General features: G+C 56.5%; 1 protein-coding gene across 1 annotated transcript in view; it reads left to right on the top strand.

The window, feature by feature from the left end:
• Positions 1-14,115, top strand: part of LOC115937841 (cadherin-23-like) — a 277,920-nt gene that overhangs the window by 216,590 nt on the left and 47,215 nt on the right. The window contains exons 14-15 of the mRNA XM_081823095.1: positions 11,498-11,562; positions 13,221-13,458. Of these exons, the coding sequence (XP_081679221.1) occupies positions 11,498-11,562; positions 13,221-13,458 (303 nt within the window). The remainder of the gene's footprint in view (positions 1-11,497; positions 11,563-13,220; positions 13,459-14,115) is intronic.

The following is a 14,115-nucleotide window of genomic DNA, read 5'->3' as shown; positions in this document are numbered from 1 at the left end:
CCGGGACTGGGAAGTGAGAGGAGGTCACTGATGGGGGCATTGTGAGGCCACTTACCATGGGGGGCTATTGGAGCTCTGTCCACTGAGACATCCGAGGGGAGAGTGAGCCCGTCCACCTCAGGGCAAGGAGGCTGGGGCATTGATCCATCGCCTCCAGCCCCCACTGAGTGACGGCAGCTTCTGGGGATGTGGGTACCCTGACAGGCCAACTGCTTCCTTGGGAAAAAAGCCTGCAGGCCAAGAGAGGCCCAGGTCCTGTCAGGAAAGCAGCCTCTTCTGGGCGGAGGTGAGCAGCAGGGGTTTGTGTGTGGCGCTGGAAGCTTCCACCAGCTGCGGCACTTTCCCCATCCGTAAAACGAGGGTGACCTTTGGACTTATTTCACACAGTGGGAATGGAAGTGGAATGAGGACTAAACCAAGCTGAGCTGCTGTGACTGGTTTTCTAGTTATTATCAGCTGCAGCTGCTTCATCCGTAAAATGGGACTATGATCCCCATCTTGCTGGTGCTTTTAAGGATTCAGGACAGACTGTGTCAAGTTCCTCATGCAATGCCAGGCCCACAGGTGATGCTCAGCAAGGCAGTGATCTCAGTTATCCCTGTGCCTCTGAGGGGGGGCCCCCCATCCCCCAGAGATGCCGGCTCCTGCATCTCCCCGGCAGTCGGCCCAGGGCCCACCAGGCCCACCCAGATCCTGGGCGCTGGCAGCCGCCTGCCACCCTGACAGCCTCTGACATCCTGTAATTGCTTTCCCAGGGAGACTCCTTTAAGCACAGAGCTGCTGGCCAGAGCAATTTGCTCCCCATCAATTTTTATTTCCAGGTTTTAAAATAAAGAGAAAGACGGGGGTAGGGGAGCCCAAGAACAATACCGTGTCTGCAAGAACAAACAAGCGGGGGACCCCTCACGCCCGGAGAGCACCTGTCAGCCCCATCCTCATCCCGCCTCCCCCTGTCACACGGACAAGACGGATGCCTTCACACGTGGGGCGGGGGCCAGCAGGAGGGCTCCTGCAGGGCTGAAACACATCCCCTCCACCCCCGCCCGGCCTGCAGGGAGCCCAGGGCTGTTGGAATTGGGGGTGGAAAACTAATACCTGCTCCCCTGGAGGCGGTTCCCCCTGCTAGGCACCAATCTAAAGTGCCTTACGTGCAACACCTTCTTTAATCTTCACGATGACCCCGTGAGGCAGGTACTATTATCAGGTCCATTTAACAGATGAGAGAGCTGAAGCTTAGAGTACATGTTTCTGTGGTGGTTCCTCCTTCTCTCTCCATCCTTTTCCTCCTCTCCTCTCCCTCCTTGCCCCTCCTCTCTTTCTCCTCCCCCCACCATCGTATCCTTCTGGTGCCCTTGCCTCCTCAGAAGTCTCTCTATTCAGAAGTGGAGACTCCTGGCTTGTCACTGGTAGGAAGGACCTCGTAAGTCCTTCTTCATATATAATCTCTTGACTCCGCTGCAGTTTGTGGAGGGCTTCCTGTGTGCCATGCACTGGCTGGATGCAGGGGATGCGTGCGGAACAAGACAGGTCCTGCCCTCAGAAAGCTTACAGTCTGTGGGAGGAGATAGCCGGTGAACACTCACCCCGATGTTCCTGCCGAAACCATGCCCTTCTCCCCACCGCATCTGGCCACCAGCAACCACCATGACCACCCCAGCTCCTAGCACCTGCAGCAGCAAGCGGGCAGCTGAGTGAGCTTTTTCAGTTGTAAATAGGTCCCGTTAGCTGAGCCTGCAGGGGTGAGAAGGAGCGCTGTTGGCCCAGGGCAGTGGAGTGCAAGGGTTGTGAGGACTGTCCTGTTGGGAGCCCGAAAAACTGGGTGGCAGGAGCAGAGTGATCCAGAGATGGCTCAGAGAGGAAGTCAGAGGCTGCAGAGACTGGCTCACCTCAGGGATCATGGAAGACAGTTTGGATTTTGTCTTAAATACCCTGGGAGCCTTCTGAGCCGGCCAATGGGGGTCTCCTATCATCAGTCTGGCTCCGGCAGAGGATGGGCTATTGACGCCAGAGTAGAAGAGGCAGGTGGGTCAGGAGGTCGTGTAGCACACAGGCCCTGAAGCCTGCTGTCTTACTCGGGGTCCTGCAGCTGAATGGTTGCAGCAGAAGCTGGACCAGAACCCGGATCTCACTCTGCCATCCTGTTGGTATTTTCATGACCCCTCACTTAGCCCAAATCCTTTGTGAGGCTCGGTGCCTCCAAGGAGAAGCCCAGTCTGTCCCTTGAGGCACAGAGAGGCCAGCAGGGTTAGCAGAGAGGCTTTAACGTGACTTGCACAGCAATTGGTTGTTAGTGGCTGTAGGGAAAATAGTGTTGAGAGATCCCGAGGACCTCCGTGCCCTCGGCACCATGGTGAGTCAGTCTGCCATGGGCATGGGTAACGGAGTCGTGGCTGTCCATCCCTGATCCATAATGGGACACGAGGGAGGAGAGGCCCTCTTCCCTTCCCCCACCACCAGCTGGGCCCCCACCCTTTTGTAACTCCACCCCCCCATGAGTGACTCCACCGTCCCATGTGCTCTGAGCCTCTGTCTCCAGACCCAGACTCCCCAGCGGCACCCTCTTGTCCTAAGGCCTCTTATGTGCCCAGAAAGCCAAGAGCAGGGCCCAGGAGCTTTCCTGATTATATTTCTCTCCCTAGGATCTACAGTGTCCCTGAGCTCTCTCCTGCACCCTATTGTTCACTCCCTGGTACCACTGCCCACAGGGTTACCCTTGGTTCTCAGCACCTACACGGCATTTTCCTTAGAGCTACTGGCTCCTTCCTCTCCTCTGAGGAATGTGACCATCCCCCTGGCCGGCACCCCCGCGAAGGTGCTTAGAACAATAGCTTCCAGCCAAACCCTCCTGCCCGCCTAACACCACAGGCTCACCCATCAGCCCCGGCTTCCTTCTTAGATGATGAGCGAAACTGATACACCCAGCATTTCCCCCAGAAGCGCGGGGCCGACTAAACATTTCCCAGCCATTGGCTTCTGCCTCGTGTCCTAGAAAGGACCCAAAATCCTCTCACAGAGTGCCGTGGGAGGGAGTGCGGGAGCACGGGAGAGGACCAGGCCTCATGGGTCTGATGAGGCCAAGTGGAGGTCCCGCGGCCTCTGGCCTCCTGGCTTCCTTCCGCGGAGTCCCTCCTGCCTCACGCCGGCCACACCAGCCTCCCAGAGCTTGCAAGAGTGCAGTTAATCTCCCATAGTTTAAGGAGTTATTCAGAGAGGCTCAGCGAATGATGAATGTGGAAAGCATTACCAGCAAAGCACCGGGGCTCCATGGAGCTGTTTAAAAATGCATTCTCCCATGTAAATTTCTGCTCCATCAATCCTTATGACATGTCAAACATTGCTATTGTTTCCTGAACAAATTGTACAGTGTGCCCTTCTCTGCAGATTTGTGCACGGGAGCAGAACTGCTCGCCGGCGCCCGCCGCCTGCCACCATTGTGAGGACCCAGGGCTGCTGGGGAGGCAGCTGGGCCCGCCTTGCTTCAGAACAGAAGCCCCGTGCGGGGTGTCTGGGCGAGCATGCGTGACGGGGGTGCGGGCGCTGGTGGGGAGTGATTGAGTGAGTGCCTGCTGGCTGTCAGCCTGCAGGGAAGGGCACACAGGTGGCGGGGAAGGGGTGCGGAGGGGCCACAGGGGCTGAAACCAGGATGCAGTGGGGGTTGCCCGAGACTGAGGGTGGGTGCAAGTGTGTGCATGTGTGTGTGAGATTGTGTAGTGGGATGGGGTCCACCTGAGCCAGAGAGAAAGAAGATTTCTATGGGAGGCAGGAGGACAGGGATATTTTGGGGGTTGTCTGAGCCACAGGGAGAGAGGAAGAGAGAGGGTGTGTGTGTGAGAGAGAGAGAGAAGGGTGGGGAAGCGCGAGGACACAGGAAGAGAGAAGATGCAAGGACAGGACTTTCAGGCTATAGAGAAGGGTGGAGGCTGTTTGAAACTGTGAGAGAGGAGGGTGTCTGTCCCCAGGGAGGGATCAGCACTGTCAGAGTGGTGGCAGTTCGGAGGGAGACCCGGGAGAAGGCCAGAGCAGGCAGGAGTCAGCTCGGGGCCTAAGACCCAGTGTCCGTGATGGGCCTTTGTGAGGCTATTAAGACAGACGGTAGTGAGGCGCAGACATACGTGATGGGGACAGTGTGTCAGCGAGGGAGGCCCTTGGTCCAGAGCATATGAATGGAAGAGGGTAGGAGATGGTGACAGCTCATTGTGAAAATAGGCTGGGTCAGAAGGGGGCCCTTGGGAGGGGTTGGCACCTAACCACTCGTGAAATGGTGGGTCCTGGGAGTGGGTGTGAGATGTGATGAGCTGGGCTGGGCACAGAACCCTGGCATACAAGTTAAAGGGAGTGCTGTACCCAGAGGGTGCTGGGTGAAGAGCCCTGGGTGGGGTTGGGAAGGGTGCCCACAGCCAGCCTGACTTTAGCAGGGGACAGCCTCTCCCAGGCTAGGTCCTGAGCCACGTGCACATACCAAGACCAAGCCTGGGCAGAGGTGGGGGGCCCTTATTTGAGGGCCAAGGGCCTCGGCTGAGGGCCTGCCTCCTGGGAAACCACAGCCAGAGACCCCGGCTTCCTCTGCTGACGGGCATGGCCAGAGGTGCTGGAGCCGACCCCTTCCAGGCAGAGGCTGGGGCAGAGCCATTATGGCAAGAAGCAGACTCCCTGCGGGACTCGTCTGGCTTCTGGAGGGCAAGGACAGTGACCTGGTAGGGGCACCCTGGATCTCATGGCGGAGCTCTCAAACTGCAGGAAGACACCTCTTCCCCAGCCCCACCAACAGGGGCAGCAGGGGAGGGGAGTGGTTACTAGCACGCGAGAGCACAGTTGAGTTCATATCTTGTACCATGGCCATTTGACCTTGAACAAGTTGATTGATCTCTCTGAGCCTCAGTTCCATCTGTAAAATGGGGATAACATTGGTTCTGGTCCCCCCCATCACCAGGGTAGGGCTGTCAGGAAGATGGAATGAAATAAGGTGTGGCAAAACGTTGGGCACGGTGCATAGCTCAAAGTATGTGCTCGAAGGGCGATGGCCAGGGGCACCATCTTAACCTCCCCGTAGCCAAGGGAAGATGGGCATTTCCGACTCAGGCCTGACCAGTCTGGGAATTTGGCTATTCCCCCACTGCAGGCTCACCTTGTCTTAACCTTTGGAATTTCCCCCACCATGCGTGCGTATTTATTTTTTTCCTTTTTGTCAGCAGAAGAAAATTACACTTCGGCCGGCATTGTCCATCACGGAAATAAGCACTCACGATGCAATTATAAAGGCCCAGATGAGGGAATTAGTTTTGCTGGTAATGCCAGTGTTGGGGAGAATCAGAGGAGATGCCCTATAAACTGGGAGCTGGAAAGCAGCCAGTCCCAGCCGCACCCTCTCCCCAAGGCCAGCGGCGGGGGCAGCTGCGGACCCTGCGTGCAGGCCCCTCTTCCTGGGCGGCACCCACTTGCGCTGGAGGAGGCTGGTGCTCTGAGCCGCCTCTGAGCTCCGTACCTGCCATAGGGCCCTTCTCCCCAGGAGCTCCCAAGGGCTTCTCATGTCCGGCCGGTGGCCGCCCCATAGACCCAAATACACCCAGACGAAGAGGTCTTTCCCGGGGTCTAAAATAGCAGCCCCGTCACCTACTAGCCCCTTTGCTCTCCTCACGGTTGTTACCATCATCTGAAATTACGTTCTTCAGCTAGTTCTCCCCTGCATTCTCGTCTTCTGCCCTTCCCATCTGTAAGTCACATTCCAGCAAGGGGGTTGGCATACCCATAGCCATGACTCCAGGGCCTGGTATGGCTGCTGGCACATTGCAAGAGCCCGGAAGATATTTACTGAATACTCGACTGAAGGCCTAGTCGTTGTCTTCACGAAGGTTCTCTCCGTGATGTGCCAGGTGTCCTCCATCTGCCCCTCTAGACCCACTCGGCCCCTTCCCACCTGCTCTGCACATGCCCCAGCAGGCTGACAGCATGGGCCATTTGCTGAGTCCCCCTACTCAGGCTGCAGAGCTCGGGGGGACATCAGAGCTTGAGAGACTCGTTGGAGAGGCTTTAGAAACATCAGCTGTGCCTCCGGGTGAGCTGAACGGCCCTGCTCTGGCAGCTCACTGCCCACGGTGGTGTCTGCTGATGGGGGACATCAGCCCCCCAGAAGGAAGGGCATGCCAGCCCTCAGTGACTGACGGTGGAAATTCCAGGTTCTACTAAATCTGGCAAAGATCTTGACCCCTGTGCTGGCCACAACAGGGGATACAAAAATGAGTTAGATACAGACTTCTCTGTCAAGGGGTGGGCAAGGGGCACACACGGGCAGTTTTCAGAAATGGCAAATTCTACCACATATTCCAAAAGAGGTACAGCCAAGGGCTCTCGGATCAAGAAGAGTGAGCAGTCGGGGAGCTCCTTCAGTGAGCAGGCATTTGGGGCAGGTCCTGAGGGCTGGGCTGGGGTTTGGATGGCAGTTACAGAATGAAGGGCTAGGTACAACCAGGCCATCAGAACCCAGGACAGCCCGGGTGCGTCATGGGGAGGTGAGTACAAGACTGCCAAAGCCAGCCAGGCCTCGACACCAGGGTGCTCGTCTGGAATTAATTCCGCAACAATGGGGAGCCACCAAAGATTTTTGAGCAGAGGAAGATCATGAGCAAGGAAGATCGTGTTAGCCATTGGTTTTGATTTCATGCCCCTGGGTAAGCAGTAAAGTGTACCAGAATGTATCTGTGGGTGAGATTCTAGCCCTGGGGGATGGCAGTGGGTACGCAGAAACAGCAGAGGGGAGGCCTGGAACCCTGGTTTGGCATTTCTTAGAATTCCCAGGTACGGTGTGAGAGCTGGCCAGCTGCGCCGACCCCTTCCCCCATCCCTGTAGCTATCTGACCGGCCCGTGAGACCCCACACATAACCCTGCAGGGTGACAGATATACTCATTCCTAGAATTCTAAAAAAATGCCAGACCAGGGTTCTAGATGAGCACTTCAGTTACGCTGCAGGCGTCCCCTCTGCTGTCTCTGCGTACCCCCTGCCATCCCCAGCGCTAGAATCTAACCCATAGGTACACACTGGGACACTTTACTGCTTACCAAGACTGGTCATAAGAGACCCAGGGGCAAGAAGTCAAAACCAGTGGCTAACACGACAGGAGAGAGGGTGTTCATGGCACGAGGAGGACATGTGTCCTCTGTGTACAGACCCTGGTCACTCCCCAACCCCTCCCTCCTAAAGTGGGCCCAAGGGTCGCTGTCTATTTGGCACTGGATTCATTTCAGTGGCGTGGACATGAAGCAGGACTTGGGAAGGAGGCTGATTGAAGAGTGCATGAGAAATAGAGTGGGGCAGGCTGTAGGCTGAGCAGGGTGCAGGCCCCAGCAGCGCCCTCCACTGGCCTAGCCCGCATGGCACGCTGCACCTCGGCTACACAGGCCCGACTCAGAGGCACCTAGCCCTCGAGGTGCTAAATGGTTTTAAACACAGGGATTTGGAGGCCAGCTCTGCCACTTAGCAGCGGTGAGCTCTTGGACAGCTTTCCTATGGATGATCCTGTCTGCTTCCCATTAGGTAAAGGCAAGGAGCAGGGAGTTATAACAGGACCCAGCTCACGGGCCTGAGGCCAGCATGAAAGACGCGTACGTGAACGCATGTTGTGGAGGTGTGTGGATGCAGACGTCGCTGTAGAGGACAGAGATCGTGAGCCATGACCCCGCCGTGTCCCCGGGGAGCCAGAGCCCGGTGAGAGGAAACACAGCAGCTGAGAGCTTCCTCTTCACGGCACCTTCAGGGCTGGGAGTCTTTCCCGAAGGGCCGAGCCCTAACCCAGCCTTGGGGAGCCGAGGAGGACGGAAGCGGTCTGGGCAGAGGGAGCAGATGGGCTGGGCCACACTGGTCTGGCCTGGGTGAGAGGTGAGGCTGGAGCTGGCAGCAGGGGCTGGGCCACAGCAGGGGCAGGGCCACAAGTGTGTGTGGAGGAGGAGGGACCGTCCCCTGAGGGCACCGGGGAGCCCAGGAGGGCCTTGTGGCAGGGCCGCCGAGTGATGGGATTTGCTGCCTCCTCCCAGGCACAGCGCCCTTGGCCCGGCCCCCCTGCCCCTGGCACCAGCCCGAGCACCCCGGCGAGGCCCTCCGAGCCAGTGCTGGCGGCCCCCATCGTGGCAGGGGCACAAAAGCCACTTTTTATCTTCTTCTGATTCTGCTTCGTGCCTTTGAAAGATGAAAGTTCTCCCTCTCCTCTTCACTGGGCATACATATTTCATACGATCATTAGACGGTGGCACTAAAGGACTCACAAACCTTCCCTGGTCAGCATCAGCAGTGCGGGCGGGCAGCGAGAGGCCCCAGGGGAAAGGGGTCACTGTGGGAGCCATGGCTGTGCCCAGCCTGCCGCGGGGGGAGGATGCAGGGACTGGGGCTGGGGGGCTGGAGGCCAGTGTCTGCCCGGGGAGAGTGGACCGGCCCATCTCGTTGTGGCCTCAGCCACTCCAGACCCCAGGGTGAAAGGGCTCGGACAAGGGGGACCTCCGGGGTCCTTCCTGCCCTGACAGTCTGAGTGCAATTTCACAGGCCACCCAGATAGGAAGGGCTTTGTCTCTGAGGCCAGGAACCCCCTCATGGTTTGATGGGGCCCCTCACTTCCTACACAACCCAGCCCATTCTTCCTCTCCTCCTGATCCCCTCCACACCTCCTAGCTGCTCTCTCGGGTCCCTGGCCTCTTCTCTCAGCCCCTTTTGATCCCTCCCCTTGGAATCCTGTCTCTTCCCTGGCTTTGCCCCATCTCTGCAACCCCTTCTTACTAGAATTCGTTCATTCCTTTTCCAAGCATTCATGCAGCCGCTGCTCTGTGCCAGGCCCCGAGTGCTGGGCGGTGAGCCCGGCAGGTGCGGTTCTGCCTCCAATGCCCCCCCAGACCCTTTCCTCTGACCCACCAGGATGCTGAGGCCGGGGGCGGTGATGTTTGGTCACACGGTGACCTGCGCTGTTGACATTGGCCTGGAACTGGGGTCTCTAGGCCACACGGACCCCTCACCAAGGGGCCTGATGGCATCACCAGGCCAAGCTGCACTTTACTACAGTTGAATACTACCACATGTGGTGATGATGATTGGTGGGGCGAAAGGGAACTTAGGGACTCCTCCCCGCTTCTCCTCTGGTCCTTGGAAGAGACCTTATTCTGAGGAGCTTTGTCTTCTCTCCCTTGGAATCACCAGGCGTAGGTTCTTCTGAGAGCAAGCTGTCCTCTCGGTTCAGAAGCAATAACACACTGAGGCCAAGGGCTTGGCAAGACAACACCAGCTTCAAATCCCTGTGAAGCCTTGGGGGAGCTCTTTACCTTCTCCGTGCCTCAGTTTCCTTGTCTCTAAATTGGAGGTGGTGCTGATAATAGGACCCACCTTGTAGGGTGATTCTGAAGATAAAATGTGTGACAAGTGCGAGGTGCTCAGTAAATGACAGTTGTCATGAGGAGTGGCTCAGGGCACCAGGGAGGGTCTGTCCAGGAATCAGTCCTGCGTATGAGGGTGGCTTCCACGGCTCAGCGTCGTCTTTGTCACTTATTCGACATGCATCCCTGAGAACCTGTGGTGCACTCGGAGCCTGGCCGAGTGGAAGTCTGCACACAGTCTTCCAGAACGCAGACAGTGGGGACATTGAATGGGAATCTGGTACAAGAGGCCGCCCCCGGCCCCAGAAATGGCTTCCTCCTGGATAACTGAGATCTGAACCCTTTGGGTCTAAATATTTTTTTTCACTTGGATCATTTGGTACTGAAATATGTTATTCACTTATCTGCCTTCCTCAACTAAGTATACTGAACACAAATTTTTCTCAAACATTCAGGTTTATCATAACATGGAATTTAATAGATTTCACAGAATCTAGGAACTTGAAAGAGAACCTCAAAAAATACTTAGTACAAAGATACAGAGGGTGGGGGAAATAGAGGTTGGTAAAAGGGTATAAACTTTCGGCTGTAAGGTGAATGAGGTCTGAGGATCTAATGTATAAGATGATGACTACGGTTGATAACACTGTATTGTAGAATTAAAATTTGCTAAGAGAGTAGAACTTAAGTGAACTTAAGTGTTCTCACCAAAAAAGAAAAAAAAAAAAAGGTAAATAAGGGAGGTGAGATGGATGTGTTAATTAACTCAGTGGGGGACATCCTTTTGTAGTATACACGTATATCAAATCATCACATTGTACACCTTAGATTTGTTACCATTTTATTTGTCCATTATACCTCACTAAAGCTAAAAAATAAAAGAAACATTTTTATTAGCAGAAACTCTATCCAATCACAGTCTCATCAAGAAGCCCTGAATGTAAAGCAGATGTCCCCAAGGTCAGCCCACAGCCTTTGCCCCTGCTATGTGGCAGCAGCCGCAGGCTGTCCCGCTCCAGGGCAGTGAGTGGCCTGAGAAGGGGGCAGAGTCCCAGTGCCCAGCACACAGTGCGTGCTTAATAAGGAATGAACGAACGAATGAATGGTGTCATTTCACCTACACTGTGGACTATGGCCGTGCCAAGAATGAGGCAGAAGCCGGAAGTCCCACCCACAAAAGCCAAACCTCTGCTGAAGCTGCCCTCGTCCTGGAGAAGGCAGGAGATGGAGGGGGGCCCCACTGGGGTGGCCTAAAGAAAGGAACTGCAGGCTGAGAGTCGGGATCCCTGTTTCTGCCTCCCTTTGCTCGTAACCTGGCTCGTGACCTAGAATGGGCCTCACTGGGGTCGGGGCCTCAGTTTTGTGATCTGCAAAATGGGTGGAAATGTCTGTCTTCCTCATCATGTGGGACAGTTGTGAGGATAAAATGAGGTCATGATAACCATACGTGGTCTTTGAAAATGTAAAAGGCAGGACAACAGCATAGGCGGGCAGTGGTCACCAACATTGCCACAGTCATCCGTGTGAGGCAGGCCTCTCCTCCTCCTCCCCCGTTTCTTTCGACTGCAAGTGGCAGAAGCCAGGCGGGACCAGCCCGGGTAAAAGAGGTCTTGCTGGACTCACAAACCAAACTGAGGCTGGAAGGGGTGTCGGGGCAGGACTCTAGAATCGCCCCTTCCCCGAGGGGCCTTTCCCACCGGGAAGCACATCCCACATGGATGCTTTGGGGACTGGGAGAGAAGCACTGGAAGAGTCCACCAGATGGTGGAACCCACTTCCACCTTTGTTTGCAATACTTTGCAAACCTTCAAGTTGCGACCCCCAAGCCACAGGTCCAAGACCTCTTCCCCAAGCCCTCTGAGCCTCTGCAGAGCATAAGCCTGCCTGGCCTGACAGGAGTCCAGAGGGGGTGGTTTCCCCACGTTAGAGATTTAGGCAGAAGACCGATCCTCCAGAACTGGGCTCTCCACCGTCACTGTCAATAGTGCTTGGTTCCTGGGGGCCCCCGTACGGAACAACGAACGCACCTCTAGAAAATGCAGCCAGAGGAGTTGCGTGGGAGGACCACGGGTTGGCTATGGACATTTCCCGGTGAGATCAGGAGCCTCGCTGGGTCTGGCAGCAATGACTTCTCATTCTGACCTTTGCAGGCAACAGACAATGACGTGGGCACCTTTGGGGAAGTCAACTACTTCTTCAGCGATGACCCTGACCGGTAAGACCCTGCCCCAGCGCCCCCCAACCCCGTCCCCACCCCAGCAGTGGCACTCTGCTACTCTCAAGGTTCAGGAAACTTCTCAGTGCTGTGCCGCCGTGGCTAGAGCACTGAGCGGGGAGTCAGAACCCACGGGCGCCACGGCCAGCGTCACCCTGGCCGTGGCACGGTCTTGGCCAAGTCCTCTAAACTCTCGGAGGCATCGCTTCTCTGACCCTCAAAAGATAGCCTTTAGCTTTGGGAATGAAGCAGCTCGGAAACACTGGTGACAGCGCCCAGCGAAGGCCATAGCAGCAGCTAGCATCTGGGAACCCTTGCTGTGTGTCAGGCTCTGCGCCCAGGGCTTGCCGCACGTGATCGGATTTCATCCCCCCAAGCACTGGTCACTGTTATCATCTGCGCTTTGCAGAGGAGGAAACTCAGAGAGGCTGAGTCATTTGCCCAAAGTCACACAGCTGGTAAGCCCTAGGGCCTGGCCTCTGCATGGGGTCTTCACCACCGGGATGCCCGGCCTCCAGCAGGAGGGGGCCCGCCTCGTACCTCAGCCGTCGGGTGGGTGGCTTGCTTCACCCCCCGGCTGGGGGAGCCTTGCCCTGTCACCCACCATGCCTCTGGGCCATCTCTTTCCCTTGTCCTCGGTTAAGCCGAAGGGGAAACCCTCTCGTTTTTAACATGATCAAAAGCCAAGTTGAAGTCAGAGAGCAGGTCTGCTTCTAAAAATGAAGGGTCTGATGCATCTGGACGCTCGACAGGATGAGGAAGACAGTGGCTGTCAGCTTGCATTCTGGGCCCTGGCTGTCTGTGGGAGTGCTCGGGAAGAAACAGAGATTGTTAGGCACATCTGGCCGTTCTCTGCCACTCCGGTTGGAGCGTCAAGAGGGGAGGAAGGAGCCAGCCGCAGGAGGCATGCACAGGGCACCTCTATCCCTCAGGGCACCTGTGTCCACACGGCCTCGTCCTGATCAACTTGGGTTTCCTTATCTCTTCCCATCTTCTTTCCTGGTCTTGGAGCCAGGACCTTCCAGGCTCGGAGGACCAGATCCGGGCATACAGGTGCCAACTTCCAACTCAAGGGAGGCTCCCAAGGGGCTGTTTAGAGGAGGCGGCCAGATGGATGGTCTCGCTGGACTTCATTTCTCTCTGGGAGACAGTTGCTAGGCTCTTAGCCAAGGCTCCGCCCTGGAGCAGAAGAGAAGGGCTCTCTCCCGAGAGATGACCAACCACCCCTCTCCTAGCTGGATGCTTTACCACCCACTTAAAACATTTTGGTGCAAAACCATCTGGGATGGCAGAATTTCTGACCATGATTGTTTTCCAGCATCTAAACATCTACAGTAGGCAGAAACTCCTGTTCACAGCAGGAGGAGGGTCATTCTGCCTGAGTTTCTTCTCTGACGAGATCAACCTGCTCCTGCCCTTTCAGTACCCGACTGTTCCCCTCCCCCATGTGGTCCTCACCCCTGCCCACCACCTCGCACCCCACTCCCTGTTAGAAATAGGCACTCTTCTGATTCAGGGCAAGTGAAAAGACAGCAGATTTCTGACTTTATTCTGTTTATCACCTCGGGCAAGGACAGGCTGGTAAATACAGGCCTTATCTGTGAGCCGCTTTGCTTTACACCAGGGTCCCTTTCTCTCCCCTGTCCCGCCTGACACAGGTTCTCTCTGGACAAGGACACAGGGCTCATCATGCTCATCGCCAAACTGGACTATGAGCTCATCCAGCGCTTCACCTTGACAGTCATTGCCCGGGATGGGGGTGGTGAGGAGACCACAGGCCGGGTCAGGATCAACGTGTTGGACGTCAACGACAACGTGCCCACCTTCCAGAAGGATGCCTATGTGGGGGCCCTGAGGGAGAACGAGCCTTCTGTCACCCAGCTGGTGCGGCTCCGGGTAAGATGCCAGAGCATCCTGCGGTCCCGCCCTCCTCCCATCCTCCCCTCGGCGCCCTCGGCCTGCCCACCGCCCTGTGGAAGCTGCCGCAAGAGAGGCCAGCCTGCCATCCACAAAGAATTCAGCCCCGATTTGCGTCAGGCCTCTGAGCATTCCCTCGTGTCCCTGGCAACCGAGTGGGACAAGTGTCTGGGTCAGCTTAAATTTCAGGTCACTGTTCAGCAAGGGAATGTCCTCCCCCTCTCCCTTGGCAAGTGGTGAGCAGGATCTCACAGAAGGACCCCCATCCGGGCCCCTTGGTGGCTGCTTGGAATCTGGAATGGCCCCAGCTAGAAGGAACCAGAGACCATGTCACGGAAGGGGAAACGGGAGAGGCAGTCCCCAGAGGCACGAGGAGGCAGTGGGGTAGTAGAGCCAGGACCAGAACTCGGGACCCCACACTCCCAGTGTCCTCCTGCAGTGAGTTCCCCCCACGCAGAGTAACTCTGACCAGAGACTTCTTAATGTCCCCACTCCCCTCCCCCAGTGGGCCCACCCAGACTGAGAGGACCCAGAGCCTCCCTTTAGAACTGGATTCTGAAGCATGCAGGGATGAAGGCAAGGGACCAGGGGTGGGCACGGGGGGATGCAGAGAAGGCAGAACCCACCAACCGTGCC

This window comes from Leptonychotes weddellii, chromosome 6 (genome assembly GCF_054177405.1).
Source record: "Leptonychotes weddellii isolate Sample4059 chromosome 6, ASM5417740v2, whole genome shotgun sequence".
Lineage (NCBI taxonomy): Eukaryota > Metazoa > Chordata > Mammalia > Carnivora > Phocidae > Leptonychotes > Leptonychotes weddellii.
The sequence above is the reverse complement of the archived record's forward strand: the minus strand, read 5'-3'. Positions and strand labels throughout refer to the sequence as shown.